Here is a 15,280-nt window from a genome sequence, read left to right on the forward strand (position 1 = left end):
AAGAACTAATATAATATATAACATAATTTATCTGAAAAATACTTGCTCACAGTGCGAACAGTTCATTAAATTTAGACCAAATTGCTAAGAAATCCTCTTCTTTACTACTTCTCTGAAAAAGAACCAGTTCAAATATTCATATCAGTTATCCACAATTGCAAATTAGGAGTAAATTTGTCCTTCCAACGCTGTATAATAATTCCCTTGGTAACTCCCCATGCTCGAAAGATTCATATTTTTTTACGTAGAGATAAATTGCATACACTGGGAATATAGATCAAAAGAACATGAACATCTTTAACATGCAATGATTGTTGTAATGTGAAATTGTCATTTATGCAGTAATTTAAAAAATCTAATTCATTTGTTTGTGATCTCCATATAAAATGAAGTTTGCATAAGTTTAGATATTAATTGAAAGAGATATTTATTAGAAATTATTCCTACAACTTTAAAGTTATGTAAGCAGTAATTTGTAAGGCCAGCTGGCTCTCAGCCTTATTTATTTATTTATGCATTTATTTATGAATTCATGCATTTATATCCCGCTCTTCCTCCAAGAAGCCCAGAGCAGTGTACTACATACTTTAATTTCTCCTCACAACAACCAAATGTTGTTTTCTGCACTGGATCTTCTGTACCTATAACTCAATATAAATTCAGAGGGAGGAAATGGACCATCTCATGAGAAGAAATAAAATGAAATCTGCATGCAGCCAGGGCAATCCCAGACTTGGATTAGACACCCTCTCACCAGGTTATAGGCTGGGTTAAAAGTCCATACTTCCAGGGGAGTCAGTGCCAAGATCAGCCTCAATCCCAGCACCCCACATGAGCAGCTCAACCCTATTCTGTATCGCTCAATGTTTCACTCTCAGATAGAGAACGGAATAGCCTCTGTATAAAATTCTCAAGCAGATTGCATTTTATTATTTTACACTATATAGATTATGTTATCCACAAACTACCATGCTGGGGAAGAAAAGATGAACTAAAAGAAAGGTCTAAGAAAGAAAAAATATTTAATCTACTGACATTTTGAGTGTTTGTTAGAGCTCTGCCTAGCATAGGTTTCCATTATTTTTTTAAAAATGGATAAAGTCCTGTATTTCTAAAATTCCGCTTCTGTGCCATTAATAATAAACTTCAAGGCTGTTATACTGGGAGAGTTGGATTAATATTAACATCGAATTGGCATAAAATACACTTAGTGTTCAAAAATTATTGCTGGTTAGTAAAGCTTTAAAAATAAGCAATACGTCCCTTATATGAACACAGAGTTTCTTCTTTAAAGCGATAGCCTGAATTAGAAATGACAGTTGAGCTGTCATTCATATTCACAAAATTATGACATTTGTATTGGCCATCCCATTGCTCTGGGAATATTAAAACTTGTTATCTTCCTCTGTCATCATGCCAGACATTTCTCTGACATAATATTATGATTTTCAAGAATAATGGAGAATTTGAATTCTAACTATGGTTAGGTATGGTCAGCTACTAGAGAAACGTCAGAACTAATTGTTCCCCAATCTCCAAAATGTGAAGTGTACTAAAGATGATGGGTCTCCACTTATTATGAAATCTGCTCAAAATCTCTCTACCTTACACTAAGGGCCTATTCAAATGACCACTCAGGCATGTAGTGAGCCCCAGCCCGTACTTATCAGGCCATTTGTACCTGTATGCCACTTATCTTATCCAGTCTGTAATTCCTTGAGGTCATTCACAAAATCAAAAACTGAGGTCATTCACACAATTTAAAAACTGAGGTCTTCCACACAATGAAGAACTGTGTTCAGCCCACTTTGGGAGGCTGTGTATGCTCCCAATTTTTGGTTGTGTGGAAGCAATGTAGGAGGAAAACCTGAGTAGAAGTGATTGTGTGGAAGGAAGCAAGGTAGGAGGAAAAGCTGTCCACATTTTCTTCCTACCTTGTGTGAATGTTACCTCCTTGTCTACAAACTAGTGAAACTGTGCAGATGTGTGGAAGATAAGGGGGCTTAATAGGTGTAGTGTTCTTTGAAGATATGGGGTGTGTGATATGAATTTATCAATCCCCTCATCTTTCCCTACTTTGTGATGATCCAACTTAAGAAGAGAGAGGAATTTCTTGGTCTTCATGCTTAATTTCACCCCTGAAAAATACCTCATATGGTAACCCAAAGCCAGAACTCTTATGTTCTCAATGCAACCAGATGCTAAGCTGGTTTCTGGGTTTTTTGGTTTTTTGGGTTTTTTTGCAATAGCTATGAAAACATTATGAATTCAGTTATTTTTCAGTATTTAGTTAATGAAAACTACAGAAACTGAAGTCCAGAAACTAAGTTCACATGAACCCTTGTGAATGAGAGTTGTTGAGTTTCACCATTCAGCACTTTTCCATGATGAGTGGGTAGAAAACCAGCAGTCGTTTTAGGAAGTCAACATTTGCTCTTACTCAGCAAAAGATAACTTTATGCAAACAATATATGGCACCCCCAAGCCCAGAATATTACTTCTGTGACTGCTGATGAAATTAAGTCATTTTTCTAGCAATTAGGAATCAACTTTTTACAGTGTAATCAAGATTCACTAAAAAAACACTAGTTTACCTTATGATATTTATTTATTTATTTAACCATATTTATAAACCGCCTGATATGTGCATCTCTAGGTAGTGTACACAATTTAAAACACAAAAAATATAAAACAGAATAAAAACAAAACAATTTCACAGAATTAAAAGGTAAAACAGTCTCACGGGATAAAAACAATTAAACAATTTAAAATTAATTTCAGTTAAAAGCCTGGAAAACAGGTGTGCTTATATTTTGTAAGCAGATGGAGTAAGTTAATGGTAATGCTGAGGACCAAGCCAAATGCAACATTAATTGCATCGTTTGGTCCTGTGTGTTTTCTTTTAATTTAAATAGCAGTCAAGCAAGGTCCCAGTCTAGATCGGAATCATCCAGGGCTTGGGTGTTTTGGACACTTTTACCCCCAATATTCGCTGCAGCTACTAGTTGTTCTGGGAGGAAAGCTGCCATGGGCTCCAATGGGAGCTCCTAATGTACATGGACGATTGATCTGACTCAACGGAAGGCAACTTTATTAATCTGAAAGTAATCCGATTTTTAGAATTGCACCATAAAATACATTTCAAAAGACTGTTAACAAAAGTTAGACTTGCTCAGTTCTCCCCCAATAGTTGCTTAGGAAGCAGAAGTTCTGGGGAGCATTCTGCTTCCAGACAGTCTGGTAGCTGTGAGGGGGCAAAGGACAGAGGGCTATGGCAGATCAGGACACGTCTGCTTCCTCCTGCTCTCAGTCCTCATAATTGGGTTCAGTTCTTCCTCCAGCAAGGGAGATGCTTTTTCTCCTCTATCTGGGACCAGCTTGCCACCATCTGATCACCTCGGCTGTTGTCAAGGACTTCAGCTGACAAAATTCATTGTACCATATTTAAAAATAATAATGCTCAAATACAATCCCCAGAATGGACATCTGTGATTACATCAGCAACAGAATCTCTTTCATTGTTCTGGCAAAGGAAGATAACACACATGTGAATACAATTAACTCACACCCCAAATGTTTACACAGACAGAATCATGTAGATGAGAATTATTATGCAAATGCTAATGAGACAATTTGCCATCCCAGTTGGCTTTGAGTATGTTGGGTTGTAATGTGGCAATTTTTTTATTCTCATGAAGCAGGAACAAGAGACAAGTTACACCATTCTGAGAGCAAGAAGTACCAATGTTACCATCAGTGGCCTCAAACCAGACACCACTTACGTTTTTCAAATCAGAGCCCGGACGGCTGCGGGATATGGAACCAACAGTCGCAAGTTTGAGTTTGAAACCAGCCCAGACTGTATGTATTTGGAACAACTGATTTTACATATTTTCCCTGCACAATTTCAAAATTATATGGCTGCCTAGTTTTATTTCCTCTCTAGTTCAACAAATGTGATTTTGTATTTACGATCTGCCTTTCCGGCTAACATGCCTATAAATTTTTATACTTGGTCATTATTTTAAAACATGCTATGAGAAATATACCATAAAATAGTGCAGGTGGTATTCCTGCTTTCTCCTGTCATATCTTATTTATGCTTCCAGAATTAAATTTAATCCTGTTCTAGATGGCAACTCCTGCCAGGAAAGAAATTTAAAAGATCTGCAGTGTCATAATATTCTGACATTGTTGACTGACCTTATGGACCCTAAAACTTATGGACTCCAAAACAAACCATAATCTCTGTCTCTCTTTTTATCTCTCTCTCCCAAGTCCACTGGTGCACTCATTTCATTAACTCTAAGGATAGTAGTTTCCCCCTAGTCATTAATGGGGTGTCAGTGTACATCCCTCAGGGACATATTTTGGAAGGTCACAAAGAACTTCAGAGGGAAGGGGAGATTGGCCAAAATTCCCTGTGTGACCACCCATGTTGCCTTTCTCTGGAATGCAGCAGATGTGTGTGTACTTCCTTTGTTGCACATAGGCCTCGTAAGTCTGGATATCAACCAGTGGGATGATCAAGAATGGAAATAAATGTTTGTCAATTCTAGTCAAATACAAATGGTATCCCAGATGACAACTTTCTATATAATTAATTTCACTTGCAAAGTGACTTCAGTAACTCAGCATATAAACACACATATGTACAAAACACCAGTACAGCATAGTGGTGAAAAGAATGGCCTGTGTGGGAAATCCCTGGTTCAAACCTTATCTCAGTCATGAATTTACTGATTTGCCTTAGGCAAGCCACTTTCTGTCAACTTTCACATAGTGGGTGATCAATACTAATAATGATCTACCTTACAACGGCTGACACACAGACCAACAGGCACTAGTGCAACAAAAAAAGATACACACGTGCAAGAAGGTCATATATCTGAGCAGATACTCAAGTTCATTAAAAAAAATCAATAGAGGATAGGGCTGTCAATGGCTACCAGCCTGGATAGCTCTATGTTTCCAATAGGATCAGAGCTGGCATGCATCTGATCAAGTGCTAGAGAACACCAATGGGAGATGGTGGTTGCCCTCTTTTTTCCCCACTTACCAGCTTCCGGATGCACCTGGTTGGCCACTGTATGAAGCAGGATGCTGGATTAGATGGGCCAATGGTGTACTTTGGCCTGACTCAGCAGGGCTTTTCTTAAGGCCCTTCTCTCTTTCTGAAAGAGAGAGTTGCACAATTTCTTCCAGTCTCTGTCAGCTTGCCGAAGTGTTGTGCTTGCACAACATGGACAGTGGATTACTTTGCATCGTTCCCTGCACAGTGCTCCCCCCACCTTCTCAGCAGTGGTGGTGGCACAAACTTCCTCTGAGTATGCACAGAGGCCATTTGTGTGCTGCCACCATTGAGAGAATAGGGGGAGTGCCATGCAGGCCTTCTGGTAGGCACCTTCTCTTTTAGTTTTAAAGTGCCCCCCTCTCTCGCCACTCCCCTGCTACCTTTTATTACCTTTGGAAGCAAAGGGGAATCCTCACCGGATTTCCCTTTACAGGCACTCAAACTGCTCTTTGAGGCGCTCGAACCATTCTGCAGAAAAACTGGGTTCGTTCCAGTTTGATCTTGGACCAGACCCCTTTTGCTGGGACTCAATCATAGACCAGTTCAGCACACCCCTACTCCATTCTCTGTGGGCTTCATAACTGCAAAGAGGGAGCGATTGTGTATTCAAATAAATAAAGGAAAAGAATTAAATAAACTAAATGGCCTGCAAATTGGCATGACATCATAATGAGTGTCCCCATATTTTAGCAGTACAGTGGGGAAGGGAGGTTATTTATTTATTTATTTACTTACTTACTTACTTACTTATTTATTTACATTTATATCCTGCTCTTCCTCCAAGGAGCTCAGAGGTTACATGGTTATTTTTATCCTCAGAACAGCCCTGTGAGGCAGGTTAGGCTGAGAGATACATGACTGGCTCAGAGTCACCCCGTGAGTTTCATGGTTGAATGGGGATTTGAAACTGGGTCTTCCCGGTCCTGGTCCAACACTCTAACCACTATGCTATGCTGGCACAGTCATGCATTGAGGTTGAATATCTATAATTTGTAATGTCCTAGACAATGACCCATAAGTACTCGCACAACATACCTGCCACGCATTCATGATTCTTGCCCTGACAAATTAATTGCAGACTGAGTGCTGAAAAGATCCCTGGAAGAACTACCTTGAAGAAAGATGCCTGAAAACCCCAAAATAAATAATGAGTCAAATATGCATATATTTCACAAAGATTGGCCATATTTCACAAAGATTGAACTTTCCTTTCCCCCTGATGTTTTACGTGCCCTCCTTGCTGTGGGGCATGGCCACGCACACGACCAATAGGGATGTGCACGGAACTGGTGGGGACTGGTTCGACAGGAAGGGGTGGCTTTAAGGGCGGGGGAGGATGCACCTACCCCCCCACCACCACCACCGCGTTTTCCTTGCCAGTGCACAATTCCCTAAAAGCCCATTGGGGCAGCAGCAAACCTCCCTGCTGCCCCATTCTGACGTCCGGAAGTAACCAGAAGTAGTAGCTGCAACTATGTGCACCAGCGGGGGAAATACGGCAGGGGGGTAAGTGCATCCTCCCCTGCCCTTAAGGCCCCCCCTTGACGTCGAACCCTTGAACCAGCCGGGGTTCGAACCAGTTCAGAGGCACGTCAAAAGGGCCTCCGAACTGGTTCATTCACATCCTTAACAAGTGGTGCTCCTGGGAGCTGTGCAGTTTTTCAGAGGCTATCCTAGCCTCCAGGAATCCCACAATGCTCCACACAATGAGTGCAGTTCATTGAGGGATTCCCATGTCAGATGGGCGCTCTAGGTGCCCATTTCTGTTCGGGCTGCAAGCAGCCCAAGCAAACACACATTCCTGGCAGCCCGGGTTAAGGGCACACTCATGCCCTTAACCGTGGCTAAAAGTCTGGCTTTAGAGTAGGGTTAGGCTGGGCAGGATCTGGAGCAATCCCAGCGCTCCACACAAGCAGCCTAACCCAGGCTGTGCTGCCATGGCCTGTGTTAGGCTGCTTGTGAGAACAGCCTTAATGTCTTTTTTTAAAGAGCCACTTTAGGGCTGCAGACCCTTTAATTAGATAATCTGATTCTCTGTTTTAAAAATTAAATGCTTATCTTTGGGCACTCCTGCTCAAATGATTATATCTGAGAGTATCTTCCTTTAATAATCTTCCTGAAGGGATTTGCATGGCTTAATGGTCTCAACCATGTGACCATTTAGCAAGCATGTGACCATCTAGTAGTTAGCACTGATGAATTTGTCAGTCGTACACATTTTGAGGTGGATGGGAGAAATTCCAAAGTTATGGCATAACGTAGATTATACTTCAGATATAACTGGTGGTAACTTTTGCTTAAAGACTTCTCACAGGACCTGAATGTCTGAGGTTTAAGAAATGCTCTGTTTGAAGAGTATAAAGTCTCAAAAGTAAACAGAGAAATTTAACAGCAAGCCAAGCAATCTTGCACTTGACATGTTTGAATTTTTGAGATTGGTGAGCTTTTAAAAATTCCAGCCCTTTCTCGAAAGTAGCTGAGCTCCTTATTTTTAGTTAACAAATGGCTATTATGTTGACCCTTTGGCCTTTGAAATAAATTGTATGATGCACCGAGAGTATTGGACATCATTCATGATATAATTTATGGGAGCATATGTCAAAGAAATATGTTTTTGTGTTGTTCTGACTTGAACAAATATGTATGTAGATGCCATTGGCAGATGAATGGAATAAAGGTGAGAAATAGCTTTACAGAACAGATGGAAGGCAATTATTACTTACTATACTAGCATTCTTTTGGAACAGATTTGATTTGGTCACTTTGTAATCATCAGTTGAATTTGGGTATCTTTGTGTTCCAAGAATTTTCAGACTAATTCCATTGCACACCCAAGCCCCAATAATGACAGGACATGTAAGATTGGAAGAACTAGGCCCACTTCTGTAAATTAAATTTTCAATTAACCTGCAGTGAGGAACATACCAATAAAGTGCATGTACCACCCATGTACCGTGTACCGCCTCATAAGGAGAACTGCCCTCCACAGGGTGGGCAGACCTTGAATCATCTGGGTGTTGATTCAGCCTGGCTCTAAGTCTGGACATTTTCACGACTGTGACATTCTATCCACTTAGGGGAGGCCAGCCAGCCCCACCCTACTCAGGCTGCAAAGTGGCGGGCCCAGCCAGCCTCCAAGTAGGGGGAGATCCCAGCCCAGTTGCCAGGTATCTTTTTGTTCCAAGAATGTTCAGAATAATTCCATTCCCCAGCATTATACCATGATCAGTGCCTTTGCCTCGTCCAGTGCTGGGAGAAGACACAAGATTGGGACACATGGCACACGGTGGGGTTTGGTTAGTCAGCTGAGCACACCTCCCTGCTGGTGTGTCAGTCTTCTATGTGATGGCTTTCCTTCCTTCCTCCTTCATCACAGAATGGGCTTTGCCGGTCATACTGGTGGGGGGTGGAGGGCAAGTAGGAATATTTTGCTCCCGGATAGAATGGCTGGGTTGGGGAGCCTACTCCATTCTGTTACCTTTTAGATAGGTCACAATTGATAGGTTCAGTGTGAGCAGGGAGAAGGTGTAGGGCTGATTGGTGAGCACCATTGGTGAAGTCTTCAAGGACTGCACCAACCTCAAGGACTGAATGGCTTGTGGCTGTTGGAGATGACCCTGACCCCACGGGGGCTGGCAAAGAGAAGCAGGGATATACATTGATCTGATATGCTGCTCAGAGCCAGGGAATAATCATCCTGAATTTTAGTGGGGCAGCGGGGATGAAAGACTATTTTCTGACCTGTTTCTCTGGCCTTTTCTCCTATAACCGTTGTTAGTATTTTATTGCCTCATGCCTTTTTGGTGTGGATGAAATTTGAATTCATTGCCTTTGCATACTTCTTTGGACATGATCCCGCCAAGATTGAGCACATTTTGGTTCCATTGATTATAAAAAATATTATTGGACAGAATTAAAGGCAAGGTCAACTTGCATTATAGCCAGTGTGATTTTTTCATTCATATTTGGGGCTGTATCAGAACAAAGTTTATTTAGTTTCACAGATCTGATGGAAATGGTCAGAAGGGGTGGCCCCACAATGGAAATACCAATAGGAGAAGAAGAAATGGTACAGCAGTTTATTTTCAAATAAGGTCCCAATATGCTTTGAGGGAAAACCTCTTCTTCAGGGGAAAATAAGAATAAAAATAGAAACTTCTTCCTGGCAGGTAGCAATTTGTTTGGAAATAAATTGCTATAATGTTTCTTCTCCTTGAGTTTATAATATAATGTTTATAATATAATGTTTCTTCTCCTTGAGTTTCATGTATGAAAATGCTGTAAGCCACATACTAGAGAAAATTGCTAATGAAATGTTGAACCATTGAACTCTTTAATCTATCATACTAGACTTTTGCACTTAAAAATCATACTGTAACAGTATAGTTTTAAATCATCATTAAAAACTAATGATCATAATGAATAATCCTAATGATCCTGATGAATAGGATCTTTTATTTTCTTTAACCATTGTAAATAGATCCGTAGGAGCACTTTTCCATGGTAAAAAAAATGTGAATCGCTCAAACTGGGCAGGAAGTCATTTCCAAGTTAAGAACAAATGATGTAATGACTTCACCTATCTGCTGCCTGCATTTGTCAGCAGTGATATGTTTAATGCATTTTTTTTTACTCATGTTTATTTCCTTTAACTTCTAGCTTTCTCCATCTCCAGCGAGAATAGCCAGGTTGTAATGATTGCTGTTTCAGCTGCAGTAGCAATTATTCTGCTCACAATTGTGGTTTACATCCTGATTGGGAGGTTAGTTCATAATTTATTTTACACATCTATCTCCATTCCTTCATTGCGGCTTCAGAATCATAAGCTCTGTCACTTAGACACTGCCATGAACAGGAATGGCCAGGCTTACCCTGTTAGGCCTCCATCTGTTGAGCAGGAAGTCAGGACCCAGCTACACACAGTAATGAGGCTGCTAACAATAGTAGCATAGGTCTGCAGGACTTGTTAAAAGCAGCTATAAACACATTCTCAAGCGACTGTAAAATTAAACTGGAAGGGTCAAAAATCAACATATCGTCTCATTAGCCAATTTCCTCTAATTCCCGCAGAACATACCTCGGCTCCGTAGGATATAGAGAATGTAAATGGCATTAAAGTTTCTAACAGGTAGTTAATTGTTCAGGGAACATATTTTGTTCTGTTTGTACATGCAAGCAGTATATAAAATGTTAGATTTCTGAGGGTTGGTTTTTTCTTCTTCCCCTTGCTTGCAGATTCTGTGGCCATAGCAAGTCAAAACATGGTGCTGATGAGAAGAGGCTGTATTTTGGCAATGGGCATTGTAAGTTACAAACAAGTAATACATTTATTGTGTTAACCAAATTTCTATGTAGTTAAAAAAAGATCTCTTCCCTAATTAATACTTGGTCCAGCTTTTTAATCCACTTTTGTCTACGCCCTTTCCCTCTTTCTCCATTTTCCCAAAAAAGGAAACAATGTGTTGGGTTGTGCTTAAGTGATACGTGAGATTGGTAACACTCCTAATAATCTCAATAATACTCTTACATGTTCCCCACTTATTCAAGCAATAAAAACCAGGGATAGCACTACAGGATTTAGGGCCTTTTGGGTGCAAGTACCCTAGAGACTTGCTGTTTCTTGTAATAGTTCTTTTATTTAAACATATAGAAACCTAGGATATTGGGAGCAACTGAACACTTCAGCAGAAGACAGTAAGAGAAACTCCAGTGCTTTAAAGTCAGCCAACTCACAGTTCTCAACTCATTCTCTCTTTCTCTTTCTGTCCCTCTAAGTTCAAGTGGCAAGGCTCCGGCTGTTTTCTTCTTCTCCTTCCAACTGATGGGTGTCATATTCCAAAGGCTAGGACCATCAAGGAACATTAGGGTGTTTTTTGGTGTTTTTTTTGGTCAAACCCTTCATTCCCACCTGTGGCTCTTCAGGTTAAACCATAGTTATATGCCTGTACTGAGCATTACCTACTTCTCAGGTATCCTTTGTACTTCCTTACGATCAGAAGTAGAAGTAGTTATTAAAATATGAATTCCAGGCTTCTTGTTTTAAAACCATCATTTTCTTTTCTTGTGAAACGTTATTTTAGAGTTGAGTAGGGATACATTACTCTAATAATCCTGAATTGTTCTCAGAAATGTGGAAACAGTTTCTCAAAACAGGAACGCCTGTTGCGTGTGGTCTTGGTTAGGCACTGTCACTGAATACTGAGCTGGATCTCTCACTAACTTCTCTTAACTGCTAACCACAGTTCAGGATATTTATATATATTTTAAAAATATTTCTATACTGCCGAAAACTTGCATCTCTGAGTGGTTTTGTGTCTTCTGGATGGATATTACCTGTGCTCCCTTATTGTAAAATAAAAATGGTATGACAGTTAAGGATTGAAAAGATGGATATTCTTTAGTCTGGGAAAGGGCATTTTTGCCTAATCACGCCCTTCCCATAAACTGTAAAGGAGCGCTGTGACATTGCAAACTATCTGCCCAACAGAATTCACATAATTCTGGGGTACCACGTGCATACAGCAAACAGCTTTTAGACACTGGGTGAAGTTATTTTCACCCCTAGGATTGTCAACTCCAACGGAAGCTATCCCTGGATATTCCCCCCTCTGCCGATATACGTCTTTCCCCCATATTTTTCAGATATCTCCAGAATGCCAATCTGGAAGTGGGTGGCAACCTGTGCACCCCAACCTAAACTACAGAACACCTTTTAAAAAAAATTATGATTTTGGAGTGTCCTTGTGTTTATGTTAAGCCAGGCTTAATATTTATTGGATCTAATGCTGAATAGGTATATTTGCATGTATTGCATGTTTCAGGTTTTGTAGGGTGTTTTAACTTTATCCCTTCTATAATGCAACTTGAGTGACAATAAACATTAGCAGGGTCTTTCTGTATAGTTTGTATGTGGTTGCTGAAATTAAAACCTCAACCTAATTATGCTTGTGTTGGGCCAAACAGTTTTTCTCTAGACCCTTTCCCATAGGAATGTGGCTGTAGTTTCTTTATTGCAAACATGCAAGCTGTAATATCCAGCTACCTCAGGCTTCACACTGACAGTTAACACACTGGGCTTAAGCTACTCATTTCGTAATATGTGCCCCACATCATGAGGCCTTCATTATTCAAATTTAATTAGGTTATAAAACAGAAACAGCCATTTTAAAAGTGCCATGGACAAATAACAGGTCAAAAATTGTTCCCCCTACCCGTGTACAGTGGAATGTCACGATCACCATTTCTAAATTAGTCACAGTAGTTAAATTCCTGTGGATTCAACCACTTTAGTTTTTCTGCTTTGACTTTCCACAATAATGCTTATACTATAATGTAAAGAAAGCAATCCAAAACCTTCAGATACTTGAGAATCCATTCTGAAAAGGAGTGATGGGTCACACAAAAAACCATAGCATTGCTCTTAAGGTGCTTTTTATTTCTGGCAATATTTCCCAAATTGAATTTCTTTAAACTGCTTATTTAATTTATATTTTATTTCCATGGTATCTTCATTATTAAATACTTCTATAGCAAATGTCATTGTTGATTGACACATTCATGGTTTATTCATAAAGCTTATTATGCAAAAATAAAGGTGAGAGGTCTTTATAGTCAAGCCAAGCTAAAAGCCAAGCTTCAACCTGTAAATTTATTAAGAAGTGATATAAGTGTATTGTGAACATATTCAGAGTCAGCCCTCTGTTTGACTTGTTTAACATATTCCAGGGTGTACTTCTGATATTTAAAACAGGTTATTGAGTCAAACACTGATAAATCCTGATCTTCTACTCCTTTTTCGTGAATGGACCACATTGAAGATTTTGCTCCTATAAAAAGACATATCATTTGTTTGTTGGTTTGTTTGTTTACCATATTTATATGCCACCTGATATATGCATCTGTAGGTAGTGTACATTATCAAAATTACAATACATTTAAAATACCGATTAAAACACTTTCACAGAAACAATTAAAAACAGTTCACAGAATGAAACAATTAAAATAATTCCACAGGATAAAAACAATCAAACAGTTTAAAATCAGTTTTAATTAAAAGCCTGAGAAAACAGGTGTGTCCTAAGGGTCATTTTAAAGACCCTTTTTTAGAGAGAGCTGATACGGGACTTTACCGGCCCATGTGCCAAGCACACAAAGACATCAAAACATTTTTCTGACCTGTCCTGTTATCATGTGGAGTTGTTTGGTTTGCCCAAATGGCCGCTCTGATGTAAACTCAAAATACAAATTTAAACTAATGTTTGGAACATGTGTAGTGTAGCTGTTTGAACAAACAGCCCTCCTTTGTACAAAGAAGGGACATACTAGGAGAGTCGGGACATTCACAGATGTCACAACAGTTATGTTCTTGGTGAGTTGCCTTTCTAATCATGTCAGCCAAAGTATAATCCATTCAAGCCCTGTTGGGATAATGCTGAAATGCATTAGTAACGGAAATAATCGGTATATTAATGTGTATCTTTCAGCACTATTCACACAAGGTGTGTGTGTGTGTGTGTGTGTGTGTGTGTGTGTGTGTGACCTTCCAAGGCTAACCTTTTTTTTTTAAACTCCCAGTTACCACTGGATAAGTGTAAACCCAACAGTGCGAGGCACTCTTTTGGAGGTAGTTTCAACACTAGTAAAAGTTGAAGTAAAATTCTCGTGGGTTTGCTGCGACAGAATAATAACTTCTGGGACTGTAATAAAGTTTCTGCACTTTAGCCCATAGAAGCTGGTTTATTTCAGTCAGTTGATTTTGAATTGCTTGCGAAAAAGCCTCAGCCGTGAACTGTTCCCTGCAGCCTTATTTCAAATCCTATAATATCACTTCAAAGGAGTAGAAATATATTTTACCTCCTCCAATCATCTCTGTTTGCCCGTGCCTGGCCTAGCCCTTTCTACTCCTTTGCTATCCGTAGGGCAATTCATGCTGGTAAAATAGAATTGAAAATGATGCCGCTCACACAGAAGGAGCTGTAAAGTAGGGGAGCTTAACACATGTGCATGTGTTTATTATCTGCTGCTTATGACAGAACACACTTACTATATGGACGGCTCTTTAGTAATTGATGTGGAAGGATTATTCTCCTTGTGGTCTCCAGTCACCCGATGACACAGAGCCTCTGGAGTCAGCATGAAAAGGGAAATCAGCAGCAAAAGGTCCCACTAACCAGAGGTCTTTAAATAGCTGTTGTCTTTTTATTAGGGGCAGAACGGAGTCTGTAACATGCAACCAGCTTCGATGGCAAGGAGCATTTACAAGACTTTTAACCCATGGCAATATGCTGCCAGCAGGACTCTGCATGTTTTTAATTGCTGCAGCAATTCAGGAGGTTTTATTGTCAATGTTACTTTAACCACCACAGACTTGTAGGAAACACCTTCAGCATTCGTATTGTGTGAAACAAACCCATGTGTTCCAAATGTGATTCTTGACATGTGTTGGAGGCAGTTAGCACTAAAACTAGCTTGCAGGTATTTCAAGTTCCTAGATTTTAACATTAGATTTCCCAAAACTCAAGGAAGGACAGTTAACAATTTGATTAAATTATTGTGGGGGTAGCTTGGTACTAGTAAAGAAAGAACACAAGAAGAGTCCTTTTGGATGTGGTATAGGCGAAACAGTATTTTGCTTCCAACAATGGCCAACTAGATGCTTCTAGAAAGCCCACATACAGAGCCTGAATGCTACAGATACACTGCCTCTGAACATGGATACTTCATTTAACCATCATGGCTAAGACCTAACCTTTCTGAATTTGTCTTGTGCCACTTCAATGCTATCTAAGGATTTCATTATCACATCTGGTGAAAATGAATTTCATAATGTTACTATACATTGTGCGAAGAAGTATTGGCTTACATACTGCACAGAGCTCTGATCAGAGGTGACTTACCCCTGGACTTCAGGGCCAAGGTCCAGAGCCTCCACACACCCTGGGTTGTGGGAAACCATCTTTAATCTGTCCTCGGTAGTGTGGTTTGTGCCCTCAAGAACCTATGTGTTAAAAAATGATAATTAACTTGCAACGGGGGCGGGGGGGGAGGCCTTTAAGTCCAGGCTCCCAAATTACCTTGGCCCTGATGACCCAAGTGTGGGGCACATATGCTGGTTCTGTGTCATTTCAAACCCTGTCCTCACTGCTAGTTAGCACATAGAAGCACTGTAGCTACTAAGAACTGTATTAGCACTGTAGTGACACTTCT

The 15,280-nt window shown here is 39.9% G+C and overlaps 1 protein-coding gene across 4 annotated transcripts in view; it reads left to right on the plus strand.

Moving 5' to 3' along the window:
* Positions 1–15,280, plus strand: part of EPHA3 (EPH receptor A3) — a 309,035-nt gene that overhangs the window by 227,273 nt on the left and 66,482 nt on the right. For 3 of the 4 annotated variants that reach the window (XM_053308875.1, XM_053308878.1, XM_053308877.1), the window contains 3 exons: positions 3,699–3,861; positions 9,734–9,836; positions 10,310–10,377. In XM_053308875.1, the coding sequence (XP_053164850.1) occupies positions 3,699–3,861; positions 9,734–9,836; positions 10,310–10,377 (334 nt within the window). The remainder of the gene's footprint in view (positions 1–3,698; positions 3,862–9,733; positions 9,837–10,309; positions 10,378–15,280) is intronic. The other variant, XM_053308876.1, reaches the window with a different exon arrangement.

Source organism: Hemicordylus capensis, chromosome 3 (assembly GCF_027244095.1).
Source record: "Hemicordylus capensis ecotype Gifberg chromosome 3, rHemCap1.1.pri, whole genome shotgun sequence".
Classification (NCBI taxonomy): Eukaryota; Metazoa; Chordata; class Lepidosauria; order Squamata; family Cordylidae; genus Hemicordylus; species Hemicordylus capensis.